The sequence below is a fragment of the Bufo gargarizans genome, chromosome 7 (assembly GCF_014858855.1).
Source record: "Bufo gargarizans isolate SCDJY-AF-19 chromosome 7, ASM1485885v1, whole genome shotgun sequence".
Classification (NCBI taxonomy): Eukaryota; Metazoa; Chordata; class Amphibia; order Anura; family Bufonidae; genus Bufo; species Bufo gargarizans.
The window spans coordinates 149,716,532-149,732,146 of NC_058086.1; the positions used below are offsets into that span (position 1 = coordinate 149,716,532).

Below are 15,615 nucleotides of genomic sequence, written 5' to 3' on the forward strand. Positions count from 1 at the left end.
AGCCTAGAACTGTACCCGGATGACAAATAATCTTGACATTCATGAGCTGCTTTCACTTCAGTGATATGTATGTTTACTTGGATATTTTATCATTTCAGATATCTCCTCTTATTGGAGTCGGGAAGGAATTTTTTCCCCCCTTAAGGCCTCGTTCACATCAACGTTTCTCCTTTTCGTTCTCCGGCTCCGTTGAGGAGCAGGAGAACAGAAAGGACGGATTCTGCAGATAACTGAGACCTAACTGAGCATAACAGAGCCTAAAGACCCCGTAGACTATAATGGGGTCCGTTCGGTGTCTGCTCAGAACATGATTTTTGAGCGGAGACGAAAGTCCTGCATGCAGGAAGGGGATTGTTGGACAATGTGGTTTCCACCTTGCTAAAAAGTAGGACGGCGGTTACCTCTAAAAAATATATTAAAATTTGGAATATTTTTGCTACCTTCCTAGGTCAGAACCCAGAGCCCCCATTTAAATCTCCAGAAATACCAAGGATACTAGATTTTTTACAAGCAGGGCTAGATAGGAATCTTAAGGCTTACACACTAAAGGTGCAGATAGCTGCTCTAAGTTATTTATTTGATTATAGGTTAGCTGATCATCCCTGGATTAAAAGATTCTTGTCATCAGCCTCGGGTTACATCCTTCCTTAAGACCATTGTCTCCTCCCTTGGATTTGAATACTGTTCTTTCGGCCCTATCTCAGAAGCCGTTTGAACCATTAAGCAAAATCTCTATCAATATGCTTTCTTTTAAAATGGCCTTCCTTCTAGCAATAACCTCGGCTAGACGGATATCTGAGATTCAAGCTTTTTCTGCCTTCACTCCCTATACCACGATTTTGGAAGATAAAGTGATCATTAGACCAATTCCATCTTTCCAGCCCAAGGTGGTCTCAGATTTTCACAGAAGTCAGGATGTGATACTACCCTCTTTTTGCCCAGATCCAGTCAAAACGTTAGAAGACAAATTTCATTGCCTAGATGTCAGGAGGTGTCTAGTGTTTTACCTAGATTCCACGTCACCTTGGAGGATAGATGAAAATCTCCTTATTCAGTTTCCGGGAAAGTGTAGAGGCCGCAAAGTTTCCCCTAGTATTATTGCTAGATGGGTAAAGAATGCTTTTTCTCTTGCCTATTCTTCCCTTAGCCTGCCTCCTGCAACGGGTTTGGGGCTCATTCTACCAGGGCCATTGCAACCTCTTGGGCAGAGAAGCCAGATGCTTCTTTGGCCTAGATTTGTAGTACTTGGAGCTCTCCCCATACTTTTTTTTTTAGACATTAGAGACTGCATCTTGATTCAGATGCGGCCTTTGGGAGGAAAGTGATATAAGTTGTAGTCCCCACCTAAACTTTCTTTGTCTTATAGTTTAGTTTCACATGGGTGCCGTCATGGGTGAGGGGAAAACAATAATTGCTCTTACCGGAAATTGTTTTTCTTGAAACCCATTATGGCACCCCAAAAATTCCCTCCCTAATATATTTAAAAAAAAGTATGTATATATATATATATATATATATATACTGTATATACATATATACATATAGAATTATAGTTGATAAAGCTTCTTTCCCATGGGAATTTAGAGGAGTTACCGGATAGGTTCTCTTCTTTACCATTATGTGTGTTGTTTTCATTTTTTTTTTCAACTCTTCTTTCTTGGTGGTTGACATGCCTCTGGAGGTTGGTTTATTATAATCACTGAGGTGTGGCGGGGGTGTAATTTTTTCTGACAAAAAACATCAACTCGTGTGTGAAGAAACAATTTATTTGCACTGCGCACAGGGTGTTAAATGAGACCTCTCTGTAACACTAAATCACAATAACTGGCTAACAGAACCGGTTAAATATTAATGTGGACATGCCACAAACAGTATGAGACAGATCTATCGCTCCAATTTGTTAATCAGGGCCTAATAGAATTGCTTATCTATTAATCAATGTGTCTATTATTACTATGAATGACGCAGCACATGAACTACATAAACGTGCCTATATATTAGACTGCCTGATGACAATGAGTCTGATAGACAGTAAGTCTATGTATAACAGAACAGATTAAGAATGAATGGCCCAGCAGGTGAACAAGATGCACAGGGCAATCACACTGAGCCAGCACTGTCCCTGAAGTCTCCCTATGCTCTCCTTATGCTCTTCCTACAGTATCTAAAAACTCTTCCTACGATCTCCCTGCACACTGTCCCTATCCAATATTCTACAATTAAAAACTTTCTAACACACTGCCCCTAGCACTTGCCACGTCTCATCTTATGCTCAGTTCACAGTGAAATGGCAACGACTGTGCAAGATGAGGCTTTTATAGGGCTGTGACATCACAGGGAATGGCTGGCTGCACGGCATTGTGGATAATATAGTATTGCTGGGTTTCTTACTTTTACTGTAGCCTGTAGCCTCCATTTTAGGAAAAAGAAACTATTCGTTACCGTGAAGCACGAGGAAATTTGGATTCATGGCAAATCAAACTTTTCCTGAAATTCAGATTGAAATCAATTTGTTTCACGTCAATTCATTCAACACTAGTTACTATGGCAGAATGGACGCTTTTAAAGCTTCCCATAGCTGCCATGGTAACCTCCCTGTTGCGCAATGCTCGAGTCGCAGCTCAGGAAGGAGAGTGTCAAAACCCTATTCACCCTAATAGATCTCTATTAGAATAGGTAAATAGGACAAGGGATCAAAATATCCCAGTTTCTAGTTCCCTAAAGGGGGTTAAAAGTTATCACTGTAAAAAAAATAAGAATAAAAAAAATCTAAATATTAAAAGTTTAAATCACCCACCCTTTCCCAATTTTATATATTAAAATATATAAACAAAAAAAAACATATTAGGTATCACCATATCCAAAAATGTCTGAACTATTAACCCCTTAAGGACCGGGCTCATTTTCACCTTAAGGACCGGGCCATTTTTTGCAAATCTGACCAGTGTCCCTTTAAGTGCTCATAACTTTCAAACGCTTTGACTTACCCAGGCCGTTCTGAGATTGTTTTTTCGTCACATATTGTACTTCATGACACTGCTAAAATTGGGTCAAAAAAGTTATTTTTTTTTGCATAAAAAAATACATTTTTTACCAAAAATTTTGAAAAATTAGCAAATTTCAAAGTTTCAGTTTCTCTACTTCTGTAATACATAGTAATACCCCCAAAAATTGTGATGACTTTACATTCCCCATATGTCTACTTCATGTTTGTAGCATTTTGGGAATGATATTTTATTTTTTGGGGATGTTACAAGGCTTAGAAGTTTAGAAGCAAATTTTGAAATTTTTGAGAAATCTTCAAAATCCCACTTTTTATGGACCAGTTCAGGTTTGAAGTCATATTGTGAGGCTTAGATAATAGAAACCTCCCAAAAATGACCCCATTCTAGAAACTACACCCCTCAAGGTATTCAAAACTGTTTTTTCAAACTTTATTAACCCTTTAGGTGTTCCACAAGAGTTAATGGCAGATGGAGAAACAATTTTGAAATTTCTATTTTTTGGAAAATTTTCCAATATAATAAATTTTTTCCAGGAGTAAAATAAGGGTTAACTGCCAAACAACACTCAAAATGGGTTGCCCTGATTCTGTAGTTTGCAAAAACACCCCATATGTGGTCGTAAACTACTGTTTGGCCGAACGGTAGCACATAGAAGGAGGGGAACACCATATGGGTTTTGGAAGGCAGATTTTGCAGGACTGGTTTTGTTTATACCATGTCCCATTTGAAGCCCCCTGTTGCACCCCTAGAATAGAAATTTCAAAAAAGTGACTCCATCTAAGAAAGTACACCCCTCAAGGTATTCAAAACTGGGTTTACAAACTTTGTTAACCCTTTAGGTGTTCCACAAGAGTTAATGGCAGATGGAGAAACAATTATGAAATTTCAATTTTTTGGAAAATTTTCCAATATAATCAATTTTTTCTAGGAGTAAAACAAGGGTTAACTGCCAAACAACACTCAAAATGGGTTGCCCTGATTCTGTAGTTTGCAAAAACACCCCATATGTGGTCGTAAACTACTGTTTGGCCGAACGGTAGCACATAGAAGGAGGGGAACACCATATGGGTTTTGGAAGGCAGATTTTGCAGGACTGGTTTTGTTTATACCATGTCCCATTTGAAGCCCCCTGTTGCACCCCTAGAATAGAAATTTCAAAAAAGTGACTCCATCTAAGAAAGTACACCCCTCAAGGTATTCAAAACTGGGTTTACAAACTTTGTTAACCCTTTAGGTGTTCCACAAGAGTTAATGGCAGATGGAGAAACAATTATGAAATTTCAATTTTTTGGAAAATTTTCCAATATAATCAATTTTTTCTAGGAGTAAAACAAGGGTTAACTGCCAAACAACACTCAAAATGGGTTGCCCTGATTCTGTAGTTTGCAAAAACACCCCATATGTGGTCGTAAACTACTGTTTGGCCGAACGGTAGCACATAGAAGGAGGGGAACACCATATGGGTTTTGGAAGGCAGATTTTGCAGGACTGGTTTTGTTTATACCATGTCCCATTTGAAGCCCCCTGTTGCACCCCTAGAATAGAAATTTCAAAAAAGTGACTCCATCTAAGAAAGTACACCCCTCAAGGTATTCAAAACTGGGTTTACAAACTTTGTTAACCCTTTAGGTGTTCCACAAGAGTTAATGGCAGATGGAGAAACAATTATGAAATTTCAATTTTTTGGAAAATTTTCCAATATAATCAATTTTTTCTAGGAGTAAAACAAGGGTTAACTGCCAAACAACACTCAAAATGGGTTGCCCTGATTCTGTAGTTTGCAGAAACACCCCATATGTGGTGGTAAACTACTATTTGGCTAAACGGCAGGACATAGAAGAAGGGGAACGCCATATGGTTTTTGGAAGGCAGATTTTGCTGGACTGGTTTATTTACACCATGTACCCTTTCAAGCCCCCTGATGCACCCCTAGAGTAGAAACTCCATAAAAGTGACCCCATCTAGGAAACTACGGGATAAGGTGGTTGTTGTTTTGGGACTATTTTTGGGGTAAATTTGATATTTGGTTGCTCTATATTACTCTTTTTTGAGGCAATGTAACAAAAAAAAAAAAATCTAAAATTGTTTCTACATTCGCTATTTAGTTTTGTGGAACACCTAAAGGGTTAACATAGTTTGTAAAGTAACTTTTGAATACCTTGAGGGGTGTAGTTTCTTAGATGGGGTCACTTTTTTGGAGTTTCTAGTCTGGGCTACATCAGGGGGGGCTTCTAATGGGACATGGTGTCAAAAAAAAAACTGTCCATCAAAATCTGCCTTCCAGAAACCGTATGGCGTTCCCTTCGTTCTATGCCCTGCCGTGCGGCTATATAGCCATTTACGACCACATATGGGGTGTTTCTGCAAACGACAGAATCGGGGCAATAAATATTTAGTTTTGTTTGGCTGTTAACCCTTGCTTTATTACCGGCAAAATGGATTTAAATTGAAATTTTGCCCAAAAATAGGCGTTTTGGCACCGTTTTTATTTTATATTTTTAACACCGTTCATCCGAGGCGTTTGGTCAAAAGTTATTTTTATAGCGACGACTTTTACGCACGCGACGATGCCCAATATGTATGGCTCTCAGACTTTGGAGACACTAAGCAGGCATCCTAAAACTGCGGCCCTCCAGATGTTGTAAAACTACAATTCCCACCATGCCCTGCTGATGGCTGTAGGTTGTCTGGGCATGCTGGGAGTTATAGTTTTACAACATCTGGAGGGCCGCAGTTTGAGGATGCCTGCACTAAAACTAATATTTTTGGGGGAAAGAAAAATAGTTTTCGTGTCTCCAAAGTCTGAGAGCCATAGTGTTTTATGTTCTCTAGTGAACTGTTGGGGATTATAAAAATTTAGTACTCCATGGAAGTGTGATACTCCCTGAAGCAATCGATAACGCAGAGGCCCGGATGATCGGGGCACGTGTCGCACTGAGTGGTGGTGTCCTTCCGTATCCCCCTCCTGCGACACACTCTGCACTTTTTTTGGGTTCGTCCCTTCTTTCCAGTATGGGGGACCACACCTGGAAAGTGTTGGCCAGGGACGATCCGGGCGCCTCCAGTTCCCGAGGTACTCCGGCCTGCTCTTTCCCGGTCCGAAAAGATCAGGTCCTTGAGGACTGCCTCATAGAATTGGAGGAATGTCCCTGTGCTGCCAGCGCTTCGGGATAGTACAAAAGAGTTGTACATGGCAACCTGCACCAAGTAGACCGCAACTTTTTTGTACCATGCCCGGGTTTTGCGCATGGCGTTATATGGCGTGAGGACTTGATCCGAGAGATCAACTCCTCCCATATACCGATTGTAGTCGACGATACAATCGGGCTTGAGGACCGTTGCCGCGGTACCTCGCACAGGGACTGGGGTGGTGCCGTTACCGTGGATTGTGGACAGCATAAGGACATCCCTCTTGTCCTTATACCTGACCAGCAACAGGTTTCCACTGGTAAGTGCACGGGTCTCACCCCTGGGGATAGGTACCTGGAGGGGGTAGGCAGGGAGGCCGCGCTGATTTTTCCGCACGGTCCCACAAGCGAACGTAGATCTGGCGGCAAGGGACCTGAACAAGGGAATGCTGGTATAAAAGTTATCCACGTACAAGTGGTAACCATTATCCAGCAGTGGGTACATAAGGTCCCACACGAGTTTCCCGCTAACACCCAGAGTGGGGGGACATTCTGGGGGTTGAATACGGGAATCTCGCCCCTCGTACACACGAAATTTGTAAGTGTACCCTGAGGTACTCTCACAAATTTTGTATAGCTTCACGCCATACCTCGCTCGCTTTGTGGGAATATATTGGCGGAAACTGAGTCTCCCCTTGAACGCAATGAGCGACTCATCAACCGCGACCTCCCTTCCAGGTACGTAGGCCTGCTGAAATGTGGCCCCAAAGTGATCGATGACAGGCCGTATCTTATACAGCCGGTCATAGGCAGGATCACCTCGGGGTGGACATGCTGCATTATCGGAATAATGCAGACATTTCCGGATGGCCTCAAACCGGGAGCGTGTCATGACCATACTGTACAGTGGGGTCTGGTACAGGACGTCCCCACTCCAGTATTGCCTGACACTGGGTTTTTGGACTAGACCCATATGCAGCACGAGGCCCCAAAATGTCCTCATTTCGGCTGCACTGACCGGCGTCCAGCCACCGGGTCTAGCCAAAACTGAGCCTGGGTTTTGAGCGACGAACTGTTGGGCGTACAGATTCGTCTGCTCCACCATCAAATTCACCAGTGGGTTACTGAAAAAAAAACTAAAATAGTCAATTTCAGTAAACCCCACTGTGGGAATCTGGATTCCAGGATTGCCAGCGAAATCCGGAATCTCAGGCTCAAAGTCCACTGGGGGACACCAGCTAAGTTCATCGGCAGGGGTCTCCGGTGAACTTATTTGGTGGGCCGGGAAACCAGTACGAACCCCAGGGCGGCTCGTACTAGGGTGGGCCACAGGATCCCTAGCATGTGCGGCCCCTGGCTCCGCCTGGCGGCGTCTCCGCCGCCTTGGTGGCTCATCGTCATCCGATGATGATGAGGAGGATGCTGATGATAAGAGGAATGTGGGGTCATCCTCATCCTCACTGGGGCTCTCGGAGTCGGAGGCAATCTGGGCATATGCCTCCTCGGCCGAGAACACCCGGCGGGCCATGGGTGTGTGTGCGTGTAGGTGTGCGTGTGTGTAAAACTTTATTATATGTGCGTGTGTGTGGGGGCAACGGGTGTTCGCGTACTAAAAAAAGGAAAAAAGGGCAAGTGTTAGGAAAAAAAAAAAGTTGCTGATTAGCGGTACAACGCTGATCAGCGGTGGGGCAGGCGATGCGCTAACAGTGGACGGACGCTAAAAAGTGCCGACCAGTCAGCGAACGCAGAAAAAAAAGTGGTGGTGAGGGGGCTAGTGGTGGTGGTGGGGGGATGGGGGGGGTTGGGGGGAGTGGTGGGGGGGTGGGTGGGGGGGCTGGTGGTGGTGGGGGGCTGGTAGGGGGGGGCAAGTGGCAGGGGGGGGTCTGGGGTCTGATGGATCAAAAAAAGATTTGTGTAAAAGTTAAAAGTTTTTTTTTTTTTTTTTTCCTAACTAACTTTTCCCTTCTTTCCCTGCCTAACGATGCCTCTCCCTCACTGACCCTAACCTACCTGGGTGGCGATGGGTGCAGGAGGGTGATGGATGGCGATTAGGGGGACACAGGAGCTGGTGCTGGACGATGCTGCCGGGTGCTCGTGCAGAACAGGAAGAGGAGGGGAGAGAGGAGCGCAGGAAGTTTGAATCTCGCGCCTCTCTCCCCTGCACCAATCAGCACCCTGGACAGCAGTGTTCAGCACCAGGGCCAGCACCGCCTCCTCAAATCCTCGGACTGCGATTGGTGGTGTATAATTACGCCACCGATCGCAGTCTTTTTCCGGTTCATCGGGTCACCGGACACCCGAATGGACCGGAAACGCAGAAAACCGCAGGTCTGAATTGACCTGCGGTTTTCTGCGATCGCCGATACGGGGGGGTCAAATGACCCCCCCCTGCGTTGTTACGGGATGCCGGCTGAATGATTTCAGCCGAAATCCCGTTCCGATTAACCCCCGCGGCGCCGGAATGCCGATTTTAAGTCAGGACGTACCGGTACGCCCTTGGTCCTTAAGGACTCGGGAAATAGGGCGTACCGGTACGCCCTGTGTCCTTAAGGGGTTAAAGGGGTTTCCAGGCTTTTAATATTGATGACCTATCCTCGCGCCTTCCCTTCAGGCCTCTTGCACGCAAAAGTTTTTCCTTTTCCGTTTTGTATTTGCGGGTTCCGTTTGCGGTTCGTATGCGGAACCATTCATTTCAATGGCTCCGCAAAAAAAACTGAATGTACTTTGTATGCATTCCGTTTCCGTATTTCTGTGTATCTGTTCTGCTAAGGCCTCATGCACACGACCATTGTTCTGGTCCGGATCCAAGCCACAGTTTTTGCGGCTCGGGTGCAGACCCATTCACTTCAATGGGGCCGCAAAAGATGCGGACAGCACTCCGTGTGTTTTCCGCATCCGTTGCTCTGTTCCGTGGCCCCGCAAAAAAAAATACAACCTGTCCTATTCTTCTCCATTTTGCAGACAAGACCAGGCAGTTATATCAATGGCTGTCCGTGCCGTTCTGCAAATTACGGAATGCACACGGACGATATCCGTGTTTTGCGGATCCGCAATTTGCGGACCGCAAAACACACAACGGTCCTGTGTATGTAGCCTAAAAGATAGAACATTTCCTATTATTGTCCGCAAATAACGTTCCGTGGCTCCATTCAAGTCAATGGGTCCGCAAAAAATATGGAATGCATATGGAACACATCTGTATGTCATCTGTTTTTTGCGGATCCATGCCAACTTTGCCCATGTGTTTACTGTTTACAAACATTACTGTACATCACAGTAATGAATACAAATTTTATGTTTCCATTTGCGATCTGCAAAAAATGGATCGCATACAGAAACCATATGGAGATTTTTTGCGGAAAAACAGAACGGAAACAAAAACACAATGGAACCAAAAACAAGAACAACAGATCCATAAAAAACGGACCGCAAAATACAGAAAAAGACATACGGTCGTGTGCAAGAGGCCTCATACATCTGTTGGGCGGTGGTGCCGGGTGTCGGACCCACGCCAATCTTATATTGATGACCTATCCTAAGGATAGATCATCAATATTAAAAGCCTGGAAAACCCCTTTAAAATATTAATAAATAAATAAAAAATTTCCAAGTGCTGAAAAAAAAATACACAGTTTTTTGGCACCTTTCCCCCCAAAACATTTTTACTAACGGATCAAAAACTAGTATGTACCACAAAAATGATACCAATAAAATTTCGTCCTGCAAAAACAAGCTCTTATATAGTTATGTAGACTAAAATAAAAAAAAGGTATGGCTGTTAGAAAATGGTGATGCAGACATTATTTTTGAAGGGTTTTTATTTTTTAAAAGTACCAAAAAAAATGTTGGTATTGTCGTATTTGTATTGAGCAGCAGAATAAGGACGTTATGTAATTTTTAGAGCACAGTGAATGCCATGATGTCAAAACCACAAAAAACCATAAAGAATTTTTTCACCATTTTCCAATAAGAGACATAGTAAATTGAATGGTGCCCTTATCCCACCAAAATTAAGCCCTCATATGGCTATATGAATGGAAAATTAAAAAAGCCACAGGTGCACATCCATAAAGCTAGCGTGCCGACAGCAAACAAAAAATGTATGGCGGCACACCATTACACATGCAAACAATAGAACTAGAGATTAGGGATTTTCCTGGATTAAAGTGGTATTATACAAACTATACATGAAAAATGGAAGCTCTTTGCGCACATTTTTGATCAAACGTGTGTCAGGCCCGTCTACCAGCGTCAAGGTGGCTTCTGCAGATGAGAACCGTAACAGAAGTGCCTCTCCTGGGCCTAGCCTAAAATGTTCAGGGCGGTGTAGAAACTAGCTATATTTATACTCTGTTCAGAAGCACTGAGCACTCCCTGCCCATCTGCCCCAGGGCTTCTGAACAGAGTATAAATATAGCTGAAAACATTAATTAACAGGAAAAGCAGCAAATGCAAGAGGCACTTTACACATATACAGTGAAAAGTAGTAAACAGTGTCCTAATACTAATGCTATGCTAACAGAAGGCATTCGCTATAATAAGATAATCCTTTAAGAGTCCTACCATGGGGAAGTTCACAGTGTTACAGCAGCACAGAGAATACAAAAAAACCAAAATAAAGGCATTACAGTGAGAGTAGATTACAGATAAAATAATGTGTAAAATAGAACTGGCTTAGATCGTGATGCACACTGCAATTACACTCAACCTTCAGTCTCCCTGCTGTCTCCCTACACCCTCCAGGACAGATTAGGCATAAATGGCACAGCAGATAAACTAGATAAACTGCCTGTTGACAATGAGTCTTATGCACAGTAGGTCTTTGTATAACAGAACAAATAAGGAATGAATAGCGCAGCAGGTGAACAAGATACACATGGCAATTGCACTGAGCCAGCAATGTCCCTGCAGTCTCCCTATGCTCTCCCTAAAGTCTAAAAAAAACCTCTCCCTATGATCTCCCTGCACTCTCCCTCTCCAATATTCCTTTTGAAAACTGTTTTCAGCAATGTTTATAATGGAAAATAACAGAATTGCTATAACAAAAACCAAAAGAAACACTGTCTCTTTTAATCCATCCTAGTATAATTGAATGGAGTATAATGGACAGGAAAAAAAAATCCTGACTTTCTTTTACATCCAAAATAACGTAAACCAGACAGAATGCTTGTTTCTGTTATTTATTCCCCTTTCAACTATATTAGGACAGATTAAAGCAGACAGTGTTCCTTTTGTTTTCCACTGTAGCAATTCAGTTATTCTCTGTTATAAGCATGTTACGGATGGAGCAGAGTTAACACTCCTTTTTTCTGAGATTTCTGAGTTGTGTTATCTAATCTAAGCAAACACCTTTTCAATAGCTTTTGTCTCAAGATAACGCAATGAGTTAAGAAATTTGAGTTAAGAGCTGGAGTGCTAACCATGTTCCATCTGTACAATGGAATTCTATAACAGAAATCAAAACGCTTATGTAAACCTGTCCCTCCCAAATTGCACTTACTGTGTTGTGAAGTAGTTTTTTTTTTTTTCCCTTGATCAATACATAGGAAAGTCGTATCAAAATAAAAGAAACCACACAGGGAAGACAGTTTAATAAATTATTTTATTGTGGATTTGCAAAAAGCAATATTGGGGCCTTCCGTGTTCGCCACAGGATTCTATTTGTGTATTCAGATGCCTGTGTTTTTCCATGGACCATGGCTCCGTTCTGTGTACAGAATACGCCCATTCTTTTTTCAATTTTGGCAGCTAATTTTGGCTTCTAAAACTGGATCAAGTAACCTGACCATCTGGTTTTATCCTAAGGATAGGAAGCTAATTAATATTAACCCTTAAAGGACCTTGCAATTTTCAGTTTTTGCTTTTTTCACTCCTTGCTTTCCCAGAGCAATAACTTTTTTTTATTTTTCAGTTATTCCAAATGGGGTGGAATTGGGGAAAAAATTCAATTCTGCCCACGTTTTTTTTTACAGTGTTCCCTATGTGATAAAATAGTCACGTTACCTTTATTCTTCTGGTCAGATTACAATGAGATACACTAAATGGCTGGCTCACGGTAAATAACTACATTTATTACTAAAAATACATGATTGTCGCATTCTATTAATACATGATTATCACATTTAGAGATGAGCGAATTTCATATTTTGAAATTCATTCACACTTCATTTGGTGGTAAAAGAAGAATTGCGTTATGGATTCTGTTACGATACTGTACTGACTACAACTTGGATATATCATAAACTGCATCTCCTGTGATCAGCGCAAGTATATTATCAATATATTTTACCTCTGGAGGTCCGACGTCAGCAAGTGCCCAATGTGCATGCGCAAGAACATTCCCGCCAGCAAGAGACATAGAAGCGATCACTGCAGGGGAATCAAAATATCCCTGATAAGAGACATCTAATACGCTATCTATAAGTATTAAGGAACACTTACAACAGGCAAGCACACAACTAAAGGGCAAGCTGCCATATTGACTACTGCGACGCTGATTGTTTGGAGCGCAATAACATCGCGGTACCGCTGCAATAACGCAGTGGTCAGAATTTGCTGTCAGCTTCAACAAAGAGCATATAATGTGTGTGAGTGTAAAACTTAATATGATGGAGTGTTACTAAATGGGAATTCATAACTTTGATACTATTTATGAACTTTTAAACAAGAAGACAAATTACTAACTGAAGAGATTATAAACTGTAGTTATCTAAACCGTCATTTATAACAGTACATGCGTGAGCTCCGCATGTTAGGACACTAAGAGGGACCAAGACCGATCAATTGTTTTATGTTTGGATAATATCGTGTTTTATTTTATTTATATTGAAGTCATACATGTCAATGAGATCTTTTTATTATTTAAGCTTTTAATATAATAGAATGTGATAATCATGTGTTTTTAGTAATAAATGTAGTTTATTTTGTATAACTTTGCGGTTGATCTGGCGCTTTTTTGGCAGAGAGCAGACTAGGCTCCGGATGAAGGATATCTGGCGAGCCTAACTATTTTTGAGTTTCAGAGTGAGACAATGAGACCACACTTGTATAGTTTTTCTTCCGTTTTAATACTGAATAACATAAAAACCTTGAAAATAATTTTTTTAAAGATATAAAAAAATATAATAAACATATTATATGAGTAAGTAATGACTATTAAGTGGCTTTATTATGTATTTACTTGTTTTTTTTTATACTTTTTTAATAACAGATTTGGAACAACAAGGGAGAACCGTTTGCAAGTGGATTATGTTGAATATGTGGATGAACTGGCATCTGACATTGGTGTAAAGCCCAACATTTTTTCATTGTTTCTATCTGATCCCCTGCTTGCCATGGCGCTCTTCTTCGGTCCTTGTACACCAACGCATTTCCGATTGGTTGGCCCAGGGAATTGGAGCCTTGCCAGAGAAATGATCTTGACCACATGGGATCGAATTATAAAGCCTACTAAGACTCGCGTTGTAAATAAAGGAAAATCAACTTTGTCATTCGTTACCAAAGTCCTTGGAGCTCTTTGTGTCTTGGCGGTTATTGTAGCTATGGTCATGTACAAATATTGATTTCTTTATGGTACTTTGACCAACCAGCTATTACTAATATACTAATATGCTTCTTATAAAGTGATTTGAGATGTCAAAAGCGGTTGTCTGGTTTAGAAATAAAATATTTCCTTTTCTAGACCCACATCTTTAAAACCGAGAAAATGGCACCAAAAGAGGGCCTCACTCTGGAGGACCCAACATGTCAACTTATTACGAGAATTGACCATTGATTTCAATGGGAACTGTGTAAAACTCAATTTTCTTGTGGTGGTGGTGGTGCTGCAAAGGGTTCCCACCCAGATTACAGCTGATCACAGTGGGAAGCCCTGTGATCAGTTTATCACTGGGATACTTCACTAACAATCAGACGTTTTCAAAGATGAACTGACAACCCCTTTTGGTAATAAAATCATATTGGCCAATTGCTGTGCCATATCATTTGAATGCATTGCGTTGATTACTGCTATAAGTGGTGGAAAGTCACTGCCTGGTTCTATGATTGATATGTGATATGACAATGTTTGCTATTACTATATTTATAATTTTTTCTGCCACTTATTACTTTATCCATAAGAAGACGAACTTGCTTATCAGCATAAGCATCTTAATGTCAAATTAAAAAATTGAATATATGGACTTGCTAACAGTTATAATAGTTAAAGTATTAGCCAATTTTATTATTAAATATAATGTACCTGATTACTATTTTAATATGGTGCCATTTAACACCTTACCATACTTTGACATAATTATGTTTTTAGGTCAAGGCTTACACTGTGAACTTTCATGTACAGTTATGTTGCAGGGAAGGCAGTATTGCCTGCAGTAGTTATGCCCGCACCATCGGCAGTAGTAGGTGACTGTAATATACAGCTCGGCCCAGATGCCATCGTCAAGGGCAACCACAGCATCTAAGCGGTTAAACAGAGGGAGGCCCTCTCCGTCACACCATTGCCCCTGGCAATGCAATCACAGGATGCTGATGGTTTCTATGGCAGCTGGGTACATATGCCCATTAGATCCTCCGGAAGGCAGGATATAACAGGCTGCCTGTCAGTGGTATACTGACTAGCAGACAGAATGTATTTTACTGCATAAGTAGAATAGTATATTATGTATGTAAGGAAAGGATTGCTTCTTCAGGTTCGCTTGTGAGACTAATAACTTTTTTTTAAACTACGTTAAGATGTAAAAATGGGGAAAAAAAAAAATCAAATTTTATCAGTAAAAGATTCTTTATTATAAGAAAACAAAAACAAGAAAAATCTATAGAAATGTGGTATTGCTGTCTTCATAACCACCCATCCTATAAAGTTATAATCTCATTTAACTACATGGTGAACGATGTAAACAAAATTAAAAAATAGTTGGCAAAATTGCTGTTTTTCATCATTGCACATCACAAAAAAATCTAATAAAAAACAATTGTACAAAAAAAACAAAAAACACATGTCAAAAAACAAGCCTGCACATAGCTCCATCAGTTGAAAAGTAAAAACTTTACCTTTTTTAGAATATGGAGACAAAAAAGATTTTTTTAAGTCATTTTTTTAGACAAAAGTAATAAAACAGAGAACAACTATATACATTTGGTATTGCTGTCTTTATCTTGACATGCATAGTGAATTCTGTGTGGGGAAGAAAAGCTATTCCAGAATTGGAATCATTTTGTTTATTCTGCTTCAAAGTGGATAAAAAGTGATAACAAAGACAATGGCACCAATGAAAACAACTTGTTCTACAATAAACAAGCCTTCACACACATAAAAAATGAAATGCTATGGCTATCAGAATATGGTTTAAAGTGTATTTGGTGTGCAAAAGTAAAAAAAAATATTTAAAAAAAATAGATAAATTTGATGTCATTGTAATTATACTGACACACAGAAAAAAGGTAACACCTTATTTATGTCTCACCACAAAATTATAACGCAAACG

General features: G+C 40.9%; 1 protein-coding gene across 2 annotated transcripts in view; it reads left to right on the forward strand.

The window, feature by feature from the left end:
• LOC122943334 (dimethylaniline monooxygenase [N-oxide-forming] 2-like) overlaps positions 1 to 15,053 on the forward strand; it is a 77,631-nt gene extending 62,578 nt beyond the window's left edge. Inside the window, exon 9 of one of the 2 annotated variants that reach the window (XM_044300994.1) lies at positions 13,344 to 15,053. In XM_044300994.1, the coding sequence (XP_044156929.1) occupies positions 13,344 to 13,695 (352 nt within the window). In that variant the 3' untranslated portion in view covers positions 13,696 to 15,053. The remainder of the gene's footprint in view (positions 1 to 13,343) is intronic. The other variant, XM_044300995.1, reaches the window with a different exon arrangement.
• Positions 15,054 to 15,615: the final 562 nt, after the last annotated feature.